Raw genomic sequence first — 16,661 nt, 5'->3', positions numbered from 1 at the left:
CTCTCTTGCCTGGGCTAGAGTGCCGTGGCGTCAGCCTAGCTCACAGCAAGCTCAAACTCCTGGGCTCGAGCAATCCTACTGCCTCAGCCTCCCGAGCAGCTGGGACTACAGGCACGTGCCACCATGCCCGGCTAATTTTTTCTATATATTTTTAGCTGTCCAATTAATTTTTTTCTATTTTTTGGTAGAGACGGGGGTCTCGCTCTTGCTCAGGCTGGCCTCGAACTCCCGAGCTCAAACGATCCGTCCGTCTCAGCCTCCCAGAGTGCTAGGATTACAGGCGTGAGCCACCGTGCCTGGCCTATGATAGTTTTAAAATGAGAATCACTGCTAAGGAAAATAGGGTGTCATTAGTACATATCAGCATGCACACCTCTCATTTTAAATTTTGCTCATTTAAAACAAGTTTCATACTATCAAAAAAGATCTACATAAAAATTAGGAAATCAATACATAAGTAAAAGGAAACTATATCTCCTATTTACCAGAGATAACCATTAATAACTGATTGAACAGAAGTTACATTTATATCATAAATAGTCTGAATAAGTAATAGTTTTAGATATATTTTCTAACATACTCAAAAAGTCTGGGGATGGGGGAGGAACTCCAAACGATTCCAATGTGTAGGATGAAAACCATTAGACTAGAGGAAGAGGATGGAATATATGTTCCAAGATCTGCATCAGCCAAGGCTAAATATACTGTGAATGACAGATTATAAACCGTTGAACTGAAATCAAACTTGGAATGAAAAATGCAGTATCTCTGGTTTCACCCAATTCTGAAAGATATTATCTGTTGTCTTTCATATTAGAGGCTACCCATGTAAACATCTGACAAACGTTTTTGACATTCTTCTGTTTCACTGAATACTGACTGTACCAAGAGTTGCAGTTCAGTGCCCAGATCCCGATGGTCTCCAGGACAAAGGCCACTCACAGGGGCCCAAGTATTTACTGACTTGGCAAATAGTTAACTGGCTAAATGCTAAGGCAATGGTTTTTTATTCTGAATTGCAAATTCAACAGAGAGTTTTCAAAAATATCAATGCTCAGAATTTAATTGGTTTGGAGCCTAGGCATTTTTTTTTTTTAAAGCTCCCCAGGAAATTTCAATGTGCAATCAAGATTGATCACTATTGGCTGAAGAAATAGAGACATCCCTCACTTGGCAAAAACCTGGCAGAGAATTCAGAGAAAGTTTGACCAAATCAATATGGAAGATGTTACTCTGGTGAGTGATAGGCCCTGAACCTGAACATGGATACTGCATAACACCTCAGCCCAGGAGGGAAGTATCAGTCTGACCTGGTGAAAAGGAGTTCCATGTCAAATAGACGTATTATCTTCACAGGTTTATTACTATGCTCACCTGTTCTGTGGAATTAAGGCATAGAACCCTGAGGTGAAGAGGAGGAGTGAAATGTAAGCATAAAGACTGATGATCAGGGACAACGAGGCTTAGAGAACAGGCTGTGTGGCCCCAATTTTCATGGTAGATGTCACAAAAGTTAGAAAAATGTCTTATTGAGAGCAACTACTCAAATGTTGGTGCAATTTTCAAGGTGGAACAAGCAATCCTCAGATCGAGGGTGTTCACAGCCTCAGTTAAAAGCTGGGCCTTAGAAATGCCGTTCGTCCTTAAGAGGCTGATAGAGAAGCAGAAGCTGCTTCTGACAAAACCGGAATACTTTCATAAAGAGGGACTCCCAAAACCCTGAACACCCCCTGGATTATGTACAACTACCAAAATTCCTTCCAATCGTGGGAACAGGAGACGTCATACATGTGACACCAGGACCTGGCAGGGCAGCACAGCAGTTACAGAGGTATTCTAATGCACTAGTTCATACCTGCTTACATGTTTAACAGCTTAGATCTTTCTGGGTTTGGACCTGTGGCTGCTAATGGCCTACAGTGTACTTTTTGTCCTAAGCATGATCAGATTTAACACATGACGAATTTTCCTCATACTTTGAAAAAGGGGCATATTTTGCTTTCTCTGCAGCGGGAACAGATTAGTAATTAAGCACATCCAGATTCCAGAGTTTAAAAAACAAACAAAAAAGGGGGGGTAATTCAGAAAAAGTCATTTTGACTTCCATTCTATCCTCATCACTGAAAAGTCAAAAGAAATATTTCGACTGCAGGTTAATAACTCACTCACTCCACAAGGGCTGCAAGGCAGGGGAGATTGGTATTAAGAGCAAATCATATCTCAAACAAAACAAGAGCTCTGTGATTTGAGGAGAGAGGAGGCTTTACCATGTGGGAACCGCTGGGGGAACCACAGCCAGAGAAAAGGCTTTTTAAAAGTATGAGGAGGAATAACTGAGAGCTCTTGGTCTGCGCATGACTAATACAAGAGACGAACATTCTTAGGGCTTAGGGCTTTGTGCTTTGTCATGGGGCTATTTGAGCAGGTAGGGAGGGTAAAGTTGTGGGTGGAGAGAAGAGACCACAAGAATGAAGAGAAAAAACCAATCTCACTGGAGTCCCTTTATGGTAGAAGCTGGTCGATGGTGCTTTCCATCAGAATTATCCAGTGCTCTGAGGCCTGGAAGCAGGAATCCTAACGACTGTCTGCCCACTTCAAGTCCTGACATGGTTAGAACATGAGTTAGGAGAAAAATCCAGGGCACAGCCCCAGACTTTCTAAGCCTCCAGAAATGTGAGAGGGCACCTGCTGTGAGGCTTAAAGATGATTAATTCTTTTCTCTTTGAAGCTGTCAATTGGGTAGGTAAATATGTCTAACATACATAATAAAGAATCATCCCTAGATTAAATAAAGCCCCTATGAAAGAGGCAATGCTACCTATTAGTGATTAAAATTAACCACTTAGGCATTAGTAAAATAAGTACTTGGTAGCCATAAAAAGTTTAAAATCAAAAGTCTAACAGGTTGTTTTTGTTTTTTATAGAGACAGGGTATCACTATGTTGCCCAGGCTGGAGGGCACTGGGCTATTCACAGGTGCAATCATAGCTCACAGCAGCCTCAAACTCAGGCCTCAAGCAATCCTTCCCGCCTCAACCTCCTGAGTAGCTGGAACTACAGGTGCACACCACGGAATCTGGCTTAATGGAGGTTTTATAGCTGATACAGCTTTCCCATCTTTGGGAACTATGATAATAGTTCCCAAATGTGATAACCCACATACTTACATATTCATTTGTTTAGATTTATTTACAAATATTAAAAGTGTACTACTAAGGAAAGAATTTAACAACATGATTCACTTCGAAATTCTTTCTACTTAATGAAATTCGGTATTGTCCATTAAATTACCTGTCCAAAGGAACCTTTGCCTATCAAGGAGTCAATTTCGTATCGATCCATCCACTTTTCCCCGTTTTTTACAATATAATCATAGTTATCATCATCATAACCATCATTGTAAACCTTCCTCTCCTTCTTATGACTAGAATCGTCTCCCTGGCCCTGCTGGTGTCTTCGCTTCTTTTTTGCATAGTAAACCTGAAATGAGAACATAAAGTGTTAACTGTATAATGTAAATCATTATATGAGGGGGAGGGCATATATCAAGAGTATATTGAGACAAATCTATTAGTAGGAAATTGATGAATTTTGATTCTTGTTAACAAGAATAAAAGAATGAACAATTTTCTATAGTCAATATTTGAGCTAGAAAATAACACTGATATAACCAACGAAAAAATGTGAAGTTCAATTTATAGTTATACTGTTTGTACATCTTATAAATAGAAGATGTTAAGTGGCTTGTCCAAAGTATCCTATATCACATTCAACAGAATAACATGGCCTGATCTACGTTAATTTGTTAAATGAAGGTATAATTTATATACAGTGAATTGGGCACAGATCTCAAGAGCACGACATGAGGAATTCCGACAAATGTATATGTTGATATAATCAACAAATGCCAAACAAAATAGTAACATTTTCATTCCCCTCAAGTTCAGGTTCCTTCACACGTCCCTTTCTAGTGCATCCCAACTTTATATCTGATCTTATGGCAACATATTTTAAAATAAGTTTAAATGTACATGAACTGATGTTTTGCGAAAAGGTCCTCAGAGACATGCCCACATTTTAAGCCTATTAAAATATAAAAACTAATGAAAAACAGCCATGCCCATTCCACTCTCATCCAAGATCATAAGCCTTGGGGTCAGTCACAGATCGAGTTCTTTTTCTTATACCTGTTTTTCTTATGACAGTTTCTAAGGCTAGTTAAAAAAAGTTCATAGGTGAACCAGGTAACAGTCCAAGTAACTGGTAACTAACTTTGAGGAAACTATGTATTACACTGCACAGAATAACATCAGAAAAAGTCTAGTTTACAAGGTGGCAAGACATTTAAAAACAAGTTTCAACAAAGCTGTTGTTAACCAGTTTTAATACAGCTTTGTTAACAACAATTTATCAGATACTGACAAATTGATATTAATACACTGCAACAATTTATCTGACATTTTCAGACAATCACAAGCTATTCTGGAACATCTTTTATAATACATCATGGTACAAAATCTAACTCAGAAATGTCTCTCACTGAGTTCATTCTAATTTTATTTTGCCACGTTCCCACAGTAATATAATGACACTGGCATTAAATGTTGAACCACTGTAAGATTCACACGTACCTAAGAACATCTTTTGAGTTAAGTAGCTCTAAAGCTGGCAGAGGACAAGGCTTTAATGTGATAGGATACAGGGCTCCCATTGGAAGAGAAAAGAAAGCATGGACTTTTCCCCTCTTTTCCAGGAAAGCTCATTTAATAATGAATCATGGAGTGGGAGTTGAGGCCAGAAGCAAATGGCAATCAACCCAAAGGTCCAGGACACCAGAAAAATCAGTTTTAGTGTCAAAGTGCCAAGTTATAAGACAATTAATTTGAAGCACTGGGTATATTTTTTATCTTATTTACTTCCACCAAAAAAGTTTTTGGATAGCTTACCATGAAACGATATAGATAAAAGAACACACATAAAATTTTAAAAGACAATAAAATCACAGAAATATAGATAGATCAAATAAACTAGGCCAAATGCATGTAAAGATGGGTATTAAATATTATCTTAGAGCTTCCTGACACCCACAGCAAAGGAAGAAACAGATATATAAAAAATTTAAGCAAAATTCTAACATATACATACTTTTAAAGAGTCATTCCCCCTCTTTCTTATTTTGGGTAAGAGTTATTATAAAAATAACTCAGCATATTAAATAACAAAAAAAGGAGTTATCCATAACTACCTTTATACTTTGCAGTCCTTACGAATGTATCTTTTCTTTTACATAGTTGTAATTATATTATCTCTATATCATTAACTTATTAATAATAATCACCAATATGACAATCATTGGGGGGAAAAAGTTTAAGATGTTTAAATATGTCACAAAATAACTTTTCCCCCCTGATGTATTACAAGATAGATGCTATTATAACAAATCAAGTCTTACCTCATTAATATGCTTGTATGTTTTGATCAAGTCAACAGAAAGTTTTCTCAGGGGAGCAGTTGCAGGGTCACGGAAGGTTTGGGGCATCCGCCTCTGTAACATGACAATATCAGGCATCACCTTAAATAGACAGAAAAGACTAGCACTTTAACTATACTGCTCTGATATTTCCCTCTTCTGTAACTTGCATATTATCTATTTTTAAAAAAGACATCTACATTAGAAGAGTATACGTTCTCTCTCAAAGTTCTCTCTTTCATCTGCATTCCAGTGAAGACAACCACTGCAACGAATAAATGAAATCAGAAGGCAATATGCCCAGCTGCCCAAGGCTGGGAAATTTAAACATTGGAAATACAGACATACCCCTGGATCCAGGAGACACACGATGCTGCCCAAGAGGGCTTCCCTCTATCATACAATTAGCCTGAAGAAAAACTTCTGAATTATTCCTAAAACCTTACCTGGTCCACAACACACAGATAAAGATAAACCCAGCCACTGGAGGCAACTTTCAGGTTCCTGAGATAGGATTTCAAGACCCAGCTGGCACCAAAAAGTACGCTGGCAGCAGAGCCCCATTCCCTCTAACTAATGGGTGCTGAAGAAGTTCAACGCCTAACCCCACCAGGCCCTGCCCTCTGACAAGTATCTGCCCCCTAAGCAAGGCTAAAATCTGCACTTATTTCTTTAACACAATGAAGTAAAACATGCCCCCCACAATAATACCCCCAACCTTGCCCTCACATTCCCCTTCCACAATCATGGTTCTCTTCATCACCCAATAGGCAGTGAGGGGTTCAACTATGGCTACACTGTTTCCACTGCAATAATGACCGGGCACAGAGGAGGGGCATGAACTTCTAAACACATACCCATGACTGCTATAATTAGCATGTCAATGAACCTGGACTGCTGTTCCAGCCTTACTGTACCACCAAGTGTCATGCCTCAGTAAAAGGGTTCTGAATGGGACTTCCTGCAATCAACAGATTCTCAGAACTAATTAATTACATCAAGGTAATGACCTACAGTCATTACCACTAGCCCATCCTTGTGTTCCTCCCTCGCTCTTACGGACATTTATACTGGTAAAATCTGCTCAGCCAGAAGACCCTGATGCAACCCCCCTAAAAGGACACTCGGGTCAATTTGAGGGTAGACTGATGGTGAACACATCATACCAAAACCTCACAAAAATGTTCAGACTTTTGGTACAATTGTTAACCCTAAGCCACACTAACAAAAAGAAGAGGGGAGGGTTGTAACAGTGGCCAGGACAGAAAATCATCACTATCTCATAGCATTTACCTGGGTGCACTTTCTCATAAACCAATATTAATATTAGTTTCCTCTGCATGTATATTCTAACTCTAAAAGTTGTTAGACAGATGGTAAATTCACTGAATTACTGACTTAATAATATCTTTTCTCAAGTTCTCCTTAAAGTTTAAGGGGGAAAAAAACTCTCAGTGATTATACCTATTTCTCTGAAAAAAATCACTGGAATTAACAATCTGAATTAATTTTTCAAATATATATTGTTTTATTTTTCTAAATATAAACAGTAGGCAGAGCTAAATTCACAGAATATCTTATTCTCTCTCTTTTTCTTTTTTGGAGACAGAGTCTTGCTCAGTTGTCCCAAGTAGAGTGAAGTGGCAACATCATAGCTCACTGCAACCTCAAACTCCTGGGCTCAAGCGATCCTCCTGCCTCAGCCTCCCAAGTAGCTTGTACTACAGGTGAGTGCCACCACATCCGGCTAAACTTTTTCTATTCTTAGTAGAGACAGCTGGTCTCGAACTCCTGAGCTCAAGCAATCCTCCTGCCTTGGCTTCCCAGAGTGTTAGGATTATAGGTATGAGCTACCACACCAGACCCAGAATATTCTTACACCACTCCTTGGGGACTTAATGGATAATATTGGTAATAAACATGTTAATTCTTTTTTGTGAATGAATGAAAAGAGCTTTCCCTTAATGTGTTTTCTTTTTTTAAGTCCCTAGCATTGTTTTATGCAGGTAATTTACTCACAAGCCCTTTCTTGGACTGGTGAAGGGCGGCCTGAATGTAAGGTTTCACAAAATCTGAATCAGTGAAATGTTTCATTCCCACTATAATAAAAGTTGGTAAGAAGTATAACTATTGGTAGAACCAACTGAATAACTTGAGTAATTAATGATAAAATAACAATAGTAGCAGCTATTTAATAAACATTGTATTTTTATAGCATGCACTGTTTTTTACATGTCTCTCACGTAATCCTTTCAACAATCTCAAGAGAATAAGTACTATTCCTGTCACCATTTTAGACAGGAGAAACCTGAGACTCCAATGTTAACTTGACCAAGGTTCTGGAGCCAGTGAGGAACACAGCTGAGAGCCAAGGCAGTCTATGCTAAACCCTGTGCTCTTCACATTGACATATGCCAGGAGCGCCTTACCAATTTCCAATTTCAGGCTTCTATTCTACCCTCTTAAGTCCTGTCATTTTTAGGCTATTTGTTGGGCAAAGTAATTGAAGCATGCATAAAATAAGCACACGAATTTAAAAGTAGTTATTAAAAAACCAGAATATCTAAGTTTTTAACTTGCCTGTTTACAATTCCACTGCTATTTCAAACATCCAAAAAAAGGATCAGTGACCATCCAGGTGCTTACTCAAAACACCAAAATCACACAATCAAGAAAAATTGAATGTAAACATGATTTTGAGTTACATGATCACATTTGGGAGTGTGTTGTGTGCTTAACACTTCACAATACTGCTAACCTTTTCCACAACTGGTCAAACTCTGCCTACAAGGCCAAGTCAATTAGCTAATTCTTAGAACTTTATTTTTCTTATCTTCTTTGGCAATAGAGGTTACTATTTCAAGGCATCTATTATACATAAACAGATGCATTCTGTCCACAAAAAATTAGCCTGGGCCTAGAGTATATTTCAGTGATTCAAAGAGCACCTTGTACAGAGATGCTCAAAATACATGGAAAAACTAATTTCTACAAAGTAAATAACATTCACTTTGCTTTCCTTGTGATTTGTCAGTTAACCCAATTTTCTGTTTTGCAAAATTGTGCTGCCATTATGTACAAACCCAGAATTAGAAAATAATTTTTCCAAATACCTAGTTACACGTCTGTACTAAGACTCAAGGCCATCCCTAAGCATTTGATGTTTTCTCTACTTTCTGCTTCTTATAATCACAATGCCAAGAGAATGTACAGTAATGTACTGAGCTCCCTTCCTCCCTTTCTGCAGCTGAAAATTAAGTCCATGGTGTTCAGAGGACCCAGGAGCTCACCGAGCTGTAGGTATCACCCCTTTTGCGGGAAGGTGGTGTGTAACCTACAAAAATGAAAGTTGATGAGATGTCATTCTGCTCCCTCAGCTATCTGGCACTGGGAGCTAGAAATACCATGCCCTCAATGCTTACATCTCTTGACCTTTTTCTTCACCCAGATAAATTTACTGCTTAGATGAGTTATAAGAGCGATAATAAAACAGTTAACTTTTTACCCTGGAAAGATTCTACAGTGTAAACTCTAGGATTTTGCTCAAAAATTTTTCTCTAGTATAATAATACCTACTTCATTCATTTGATTTATATTTACCTAATATTTTCACATATAATGAAGCATTAGAAACACTGTATTCTGCCTTTCTTGCATTTTTTTTTTAAGAGACAGGGTCTCACTGTGTTGCCCAGGCTGGAGTGCAGCAGCACAATAATAGCTCACTGCAGCCTCCAAGTCCCAGGCTCAAGCGATCATCCCATTCAGCCTCTCAAGTCTCTAGGACTACAGGTGCATGCCACTGCATGGAGATGTACTATATTGCCCAGGCTGGTCTTGAACTCCTAGCCTCAAGCATTCCCCCCATCTTGGCCTCCCAAAATGCTAGGATTGCAAGCATGAGCCATTGCAGTGGCCTTTCTCGCTATTTTGAGAAATATTAATAAAACTGAATAGCATACGTAACACATATCCAGGGTACTGGTACAGTTGAAAAACTACAAAAGGCACTGTGAAAACTAGAATAGCCCACAGAGACTCAGCATTCCAAGCATCCATCATAACTCTTCTACACTTACTTTTACTACATTTCCCATTTCCTAAGTTTATCTTTTGAACGAAACTGTTTTTAAACTTGTACCAAACATACTCATATAAGATTAACTACTAGAAATAAAATGTTAAAGTTAGTTCATTTCAATTTACTTGTACAATAAACCTTATTTAAAAGACATCTGATGAGATGATTAACTAGAAACAATGGAAATCAAATAATGAAATTATAGAAGTTTATAGCTAGAAGGTACTTTAGGGGGTCTAGTCTAAGGTCCCAATTTTACACTCAAGGACCAGATATGAAGGGTCCAAGTGACCTGACTCAAGTCCTACCACCAGATCATGAGCCGCAACCTTGAGCCCATGTCATATGCTGGTAAACCAGGCCACACCAGCAGAGTTTACACTTCGGTTACCAAAAAGACATCTTCTGATATGACTGCCTTTATTAGGTCAGAAATTTTTGGCTGAGTATTATTACTTAAAAATAGTCTTTTTATATCATATAAATCTTTAAAACTACTTTATAGCTTAAAATGGAAATACTAAGTGAAATACCTCTTTATTTAAGTGATCCAAAGACAAACAAGATGTCAGCTGCATATAAAATGAGGTACTTTGCTAACTAAATTACTAAAATAATATTACCATAAAAATAACTAGGACTAGAATTCTTTCTAGCCCTCCATAGATGCCAGAGGTTAGACTTTAAAGAAATGTATCTAAGAAGAAAGAAGCCTGGACTGGACCCCACAGTCTACTGCATACACACACACGGAGAAGTCACAAACAGGAGCTCAGTCCCTTCAGCTGGAAAACATTAAAAATAGCACCCTGCCTAATAGGCTGCTTTTGAATAAGTGGGAAAATCAATCCAACATACTCGGTTTTCCCAAAGTGCAAGTGGATCATGGTGCTATTATTACTTATTGGACTTTCAGAGAACTTTCTTCTGTTACACAGTTACATACTTCCCAAACTTGAACAGTCTGATCAACTGTTCCAATTCTCAAACACAGAACTCAATTCTCAATCAATTCACTGCACAAAAAAATTCTTAAGTCTTGCCATAATTCATATTATTAGCTATTTAACTGTGAATGTTATTCACATGTTATATGTATTTTATAAATGTAATGCTGGCTTAACTATTAGCCAGATCTTATTATAACACATACAAAGACACCTGTTACTAACGATGACACTTAACTGGAGCCACCTGTTCATTAAAATCACATATTATTGAATTACAGAAAATACAATTCCTTCAAACAATCCACAAAAAGATATACTTCCAAATTTCCCAACTTTTTATCCTCACTTGATATACTAAAAGACCTAAACAAAACAGTGGCAAACTAAATTCCTAAGTCCTAAAAGGAATAGCAGCCACTTTCAGTGCTCATCAAACATCCAACACCAGTGGGAAAAGTACTTTACCTCACAACTGCAGCTGACAAGAAAATTCTTCCCAAACCAAAAATCAATGTAGTAGGTGTAGATAATTCAGGAAGATATTAAAAATATATACGTGTGTGCGTGTCTCTCTCTCAAGAGATTTTAGTATTCATTATCTTTACACCATTAGCTTTATGGAAAACTGATGAATCTCTAGTCTGAATATTAGAATGAATAGCATGGTTAATTTGCATATATTTCTTTTTAATTTTAAGGAGTTTTATATTTACTTTTATAAATGTGTAGTAAAGTCATTTATAACAGCATAAAATTGGTTCTGCAAGTTTGCTGTACTGGATTCTGATTTGTGTTCCTGTAACATATTTTTTTTACTTCACCACCTTTCCACAAAGTTAAGTTCCTTTAACTAATATTCTTCAGAAATAACTTTTTCCTCTCTATTCTAGAATAAGAGACTGTGGCTATGTTTATGAATGTTTTTTAATTAAGTGAAATACCAAGTAAAAAGAAAAAAAAAACAAAAAACTTTTTAACGCAAACTTCTTTAACATCATGTTTTGTCAATCCAGAATCCCATGTAACATGTAAAACTGAAAACCATGAAAGCATTTTGCCTATTTAATATCCCAACATTTTTAAGGAATAAACTACTATTCCAAAAGTCATTTCTGGTACTCCACAAACTTACCTGGTTAGTTAGAGGTTGCTGAATCTGGTCAGAATATGATAAGGCAGAAACCTGTTGGTCACTTATGTTTGGCTGGCGACGGTCACTGTACTGATGTGAATGGGGCATCTGTCCAGCCATCTGAAGGCCAGCAGCATGGAATGAAAATGACGGTGCAAGCCGAACAGATGAAGGTTTGCATGCTGAAGTCTCTCCTCCTGCGAGTAGATAAGTGAGGTTTAAAGGAAGTATTCACATCCTAATGTTTACATCACTTGACATACCTAACGGTTCTTTAAATAAGGATTTTAGAATGTTCAATATATTAAAAACCTTTATAATTATAAACAGGTATATGTCACTGAACACAACATTTATATGTTAGATGGTATAAAATATATAGTGATTAAAATTAATATTAGGTCATTAAATATGCAATGTCCAATTTCAAATCAAAATTTTAGCATATTATATCTCAAACAAGAAGCAGTGCAATTAATCAAAGTATGTGCCCAAACTATTGATACAGTTTTGTCATCTTAAGGGTAGCTTGCTCATGCCAGCAGCAAACCAGTCTGTAGAGAGTGGGGTAATGAAATTGTGAAAGGTGTTTTCCACAGCTTGTTGAGAATTGAATATTTTTCTTTGCAAGAAGTGGTCCAAGGCCTGGAAGTAGTCAGTTGGTGCAAGTTGGGAATATGGTGGATGACAGAGAGTTTCCAAGTCCAGCTTCTGTAGTTTGAGCAGCCTTGTTTTTTGCGGCTTGTGGTCTTGCAAGAGGATTGGCCTGTCTCTATTGACCAATCTCAGCTGTTTAATCACAAGCATCCTCATCATTCTGTCCAGCTGGTTGCAGTAGACATCCGCTGTACTGGATTGACCAGGTTTCGTAAAGCTGGAGGCGATAATACCAGCGCTGGACCACCAAACAGACACCATTAGCTTTTTTTGATAAATATTTAGTTTTGGACTGTGTTTCAGCACTTCATCTTTACTCAACCATTGTGCCGAATGCTTGCAATTGTCTAAAAGAATCAAGTTTTCATCATACATAACAATACAGTGCAGAAATGGTTCACCTTTATGTTGTGACAGCAAAGAAAGGCAAGCTTCAAGATGATTTCTTTTCTGACACTAGTCGTTAGTTTAATTCATGCAGTACCCATCTGTCCAGCTTCTTTACCTTGCCCATTTATTTCAAATGGTCCAATACTGTTAGAATAGCAATGCCAAACCTTGCTGCTAATTCACGCGTACGTAGGATTTGCTTCCACCACAGCTTTCATCTCATCATTATCCACCCTGGTCTCATGTCACCCATGTGGCTCATTTAAGATTAAAATCACCAGAATGGAACTTGTCAAACCATCGACGAACTGTACGTTCATTAGCCACATCCTTCCCAAACACTTTGTTGATTATTTTGGGCTGTCTGTGCTATATTGGTTCCCCGACGGAACTCATATTCAAAACAACACGAATTTTTGACTTATCCATGGTTTCACAAAAATTGCTCTAAAAAAATTTGAAAGATAATCACAAGCCCAAACATGTGTTTGAAAGAATGAGGATGTACCTTCACAATACAAAAAATAAATGTCAGATATCAACTGTCAAACTTAGTACTTAAGGAAATTGAACAGTCCATACTTAATAACCTAATACAAATCTATGGAGAAAAATCTTATGAAAATCTTTTTGTAAAGCAACAACAATAACATTTATTTTCACACAAGATTTTCATCAGTTGAGAACCAAAACATGAGTTACAGAAGTAATCTCTGAATTCTCAAGAGAGGCTTCTTCAATGATTGAGCACTTCACAAACCAACTCAAACCCACTGCTGAGATGCTGCTTTGCACCTGCCAGGGATACGGCAGACAATGTCTGCAGCATCTCCCAAACCAGTTGAAAGAGCACCTTAAAGGTGCTCTCCACTGACACAGGTAATCAAAGGTTGAGCATAAAAACAGGAAAACCATACCCGACACAGAACTAAACTTCTCAACCCAAGGTTGTTGGATTCCTCTGGATCCTTCCAACACAGTCATAAGAGAACTCAAACCTGGCAAGCTCACCACAAAGAAAAAACAGTCAATAATTATCCCAAGGTAGGCTGGGACCATGATCATGATATCCATAGTGGGAATGAAAAATTAACACTTTGGTCCTAAGAACTGGTGTCTGACTAATAAAAGGCAATTATTCCTTTAAGAAAAAGAAAAAGGAAAAGAGTAAAAAAGACTTTTCTTCTTATAGTCGGCCAAATTTGTAATCACAGACTAAAGCCAAAAGGTAAAAGCACAAAACCCTGGTCAGCAAATTCCAGACTCAGAATATTAGTGCTTGCCCTCCTGAATGAATCAGCTAACTCCCACCATGCAACAGACCGTTCTGTTCAACACCAGAAATACTTTTTCTGAAGCCTACTATTTTCAAGACACATAACAGCAGTGGCCCAACAGTGAAGAGCACAGACTCTCAGCCAGGCTGCCAGCGCTTGAAATCACAGCTCCACCACTTATTGGTTGTATCGCCTTACACACCTAACTTCTTGATAATGCTATCAGTATCCACCTGAAATGGTTGTTGTAAACATTAAGTGCTTTTAACACATGTACCTAGAACAGCTGTGGCAATTAACAAATGGCCTGATATTATCTGCAATTACTGTATAGTACTGTACAGTGAATATGCTGTAACACACAGTAAAGGATAGTGGGCTAGTGTCCATCCTGATGGAGCATACAATCTCTACCTGAATGCTCCAGACTCTGCAAACCGAAGGTAACAAAACTTTATTCCACCCAAACAAGCTCCGCTCCTATTTTCTACCACAGTGAATGATACCACTTTCTACCTAGTCACCCAGAATCAAAACTCTGGGGGTCATGTTACAGTTCTTTCCCCCCATGGCCCACCTGGTGAAAACAGCTGCCCAATCTTGCTGATTCCACCTCCTTTAGAATACTCAAATACCATCTCTTCTTTTCATTCCATTACCACATTTCTCACTTAAGATTACCAAAATAGATCCCTAATAGCTTTCCATCTTTATTCTATTCGCAACTCTGTGCTTCTTCAATAAAATGGCTAAAGTGGTCTTTCTAAAATGCAAATCTCAAGTCATCCACCCCAACCTGAATCTGAATATCAACTGCCCTTAGCATTGCTTTCAGACCTCAGCTTCTCTCTCCACTACAGTGTGAGGTCCTTAACTGATCCATTCTACATGATTAATAAGTATTTGCTAAGTAAGTAAAAGGACAGTGTATTCATAATCATAGACAGGGTATCTTTGCTAAACATTTCATTACTCAATAGTGAAAAATACATTTATTCAATTCGATTATGTGGAGCAACTTTGTTCACTGTATTGTTTTTTAAAAAACTTCTAGGAATTATATCCCAAGGCAATATTTGATAATGAGCACAAAGATGCCAAGCATGTTTATCCTGGCACAGTTTGTAACAGCAAAAAATTCCTAAATTCAAACAATGGAGAGAAAGAAGGCCTTCAAATTTTATGTTAAAAACAAAAAAACTAGGAAGGAATAAAAATATAAATGAAAAGGGCTGAGGTCCTTAAGATCTATAAAGAGCTCTTATAAACAGTAAAAAGGCTAAGGCTGTGAATGAGACATTGCTTAACCACTTTGGGTGTTAGCTTCCCCATCTATGAAGCAGAGATAACTATACTAACTCTATTCCATGTTAAGAAGTTTAAATGAGGTATCACAAATAGGCATGCAGAATGAAAACTTAACACACAAGCACTTTTTAAAATGTAAGCTTCTGTTTCTATTATCAATGTCTTCATTATATACTATGTTCAAATTTATTTATTGCAATATTATAGAAGAGTGCAAAAATCATTAGCATACAGCTTAAATAATTACCATAAAATGAACCTGTGACGGGGGGGAGGAGGAAGGGCAAGCTTCCCAGAAACCCACCACATCTCTCTATGATCCTTTCTAAGTAATACCGCCCCCTTCCTTTTCCCCAAAAGTTACTACTACCCTGACCTCAAAAACCAGATTTTTTTTAGTTTTATATAAATGGGTTTGTTTGCCTAATGTTATGCCTATAAGCTGTAGTTTGTTCACTATCACTGCTTTATAATATCCCATTATATGAACATGTGATGGTTTGTTTATCCATTCTACTTTTGATTGACAACTGTATTATTTCCAGTTTGGGGCTATTATGAATACTGTCACTCATAAGATTCTTATCATACACCTTTTAGTATACACGGAGACGCTTTTTCCAATTAATCTATTTTTCCACTAGCAGTTTATGAAAATTCCCACAGCTCCACTCCTTCACTAACCCTTGGAATCATCAGTCTTTCTAATTTCACCTGTTATGGTAAGTCTGCAGTGGTACTCGACTGTGGTTTTAATTTGCATTTTCCTAGTGACTAGGAGCATCTTTTCACGTGTATTTGATACTTGGACAATACTACGAAATTGTGCGTTCAGGTTGCTTTTCCATTTTTTCCTACTGAATTGTAACTCTTTTTCTAATAAATTTTTATACACCTTTTAACATATTCTGGATATAAGCCCCTTATTGGTATAAGTGGCTTGTCTTGTCACTCTCTTAATGGTGTTCTTTGATAAATACAAGTTCTTAATTTTATCAACTTATCATCTTTAGAATTAGTACTGTACTTTTGGTGTCTAAGAATTTTACTTACACCAAAGTCATAACGAAATTCTGTTATCTTCCAAAAGTTAGGTTTTACCTTTCACATCTAGATTGGCAATCCATTAGATTTGATTTCTGTGTGTGAGGTAGCAATCAAGTTTCATTTCTCCCCCCGCCACATGGAGACCCAATTGACCCAGAACCAATAATTAAAAACAGCCAGGTGCAGCGGCACACACCTGTAGTCCCTGCTACTCAAGAGGCTGAGGCAGGAGGATAGTATGAGTCCGGTAGTTCAAATCCAGCCTGGGTAACACAGCAAGATCCCGTCTCAAAAAATAAAAAGACAAGCATTCTCCATTGCTCTGCAATGCTACCTTTATCATAAATCA

At 37.6% G+C, this 16,661-nt stretch overlaps 1 protein-coding gene across 1 annotated transcript in view; it reads right to left on the bottom strand.

Moving 5' to 3' along the window:
* The window catches only part of DYRK1A (dual-specificity tyrosine-(Y)-phosphorylation regulated kinase 1A), a 154,868-nt gene that overhangs the window by 32,537 nt on the left and 105,670 nt on the right, over positions 1–16,661 (bottom strand). The window contains exons 3-5 of the mRNA XM_012640073.1: positions 11,634–11,830; positions 5,453–5,572; positions 3,292–3,480 (exon numbers count right to left, since the gene is read on the bottom strand). Coding sequence (XP_012495527.1) covers positions 3,292–3,480; positions 5,453–5,572; positions 11,634–11,830 — 506 coding nt within the window. The remainder of the gene's footprint in view (positions 1–3,291; positions 3,481–5,452; positions 5,573–11,633; positions 11,831–16,661) is intronic.

This window comes from Propithecus coquereli, unplaced genomic scaffold (assembly GCF_000956105.1).
Source record: "Propithecus coquereli isolate 6110/MARCELLA unplaced genomic scaffold, Pcoq_1.0 Scaffold148, whole genome shotgun sequence".
Lineage (NCBI taxonomy): Eukaryota > Metazoa > Chordata > Mammalia > Primates > Indriidae > Propithecus > Propithecus coquereli.
Note: the sequence above shows the minus strand (reverse complement) of the source record. Positions and strands in the feature narration are given on the sequence as shown.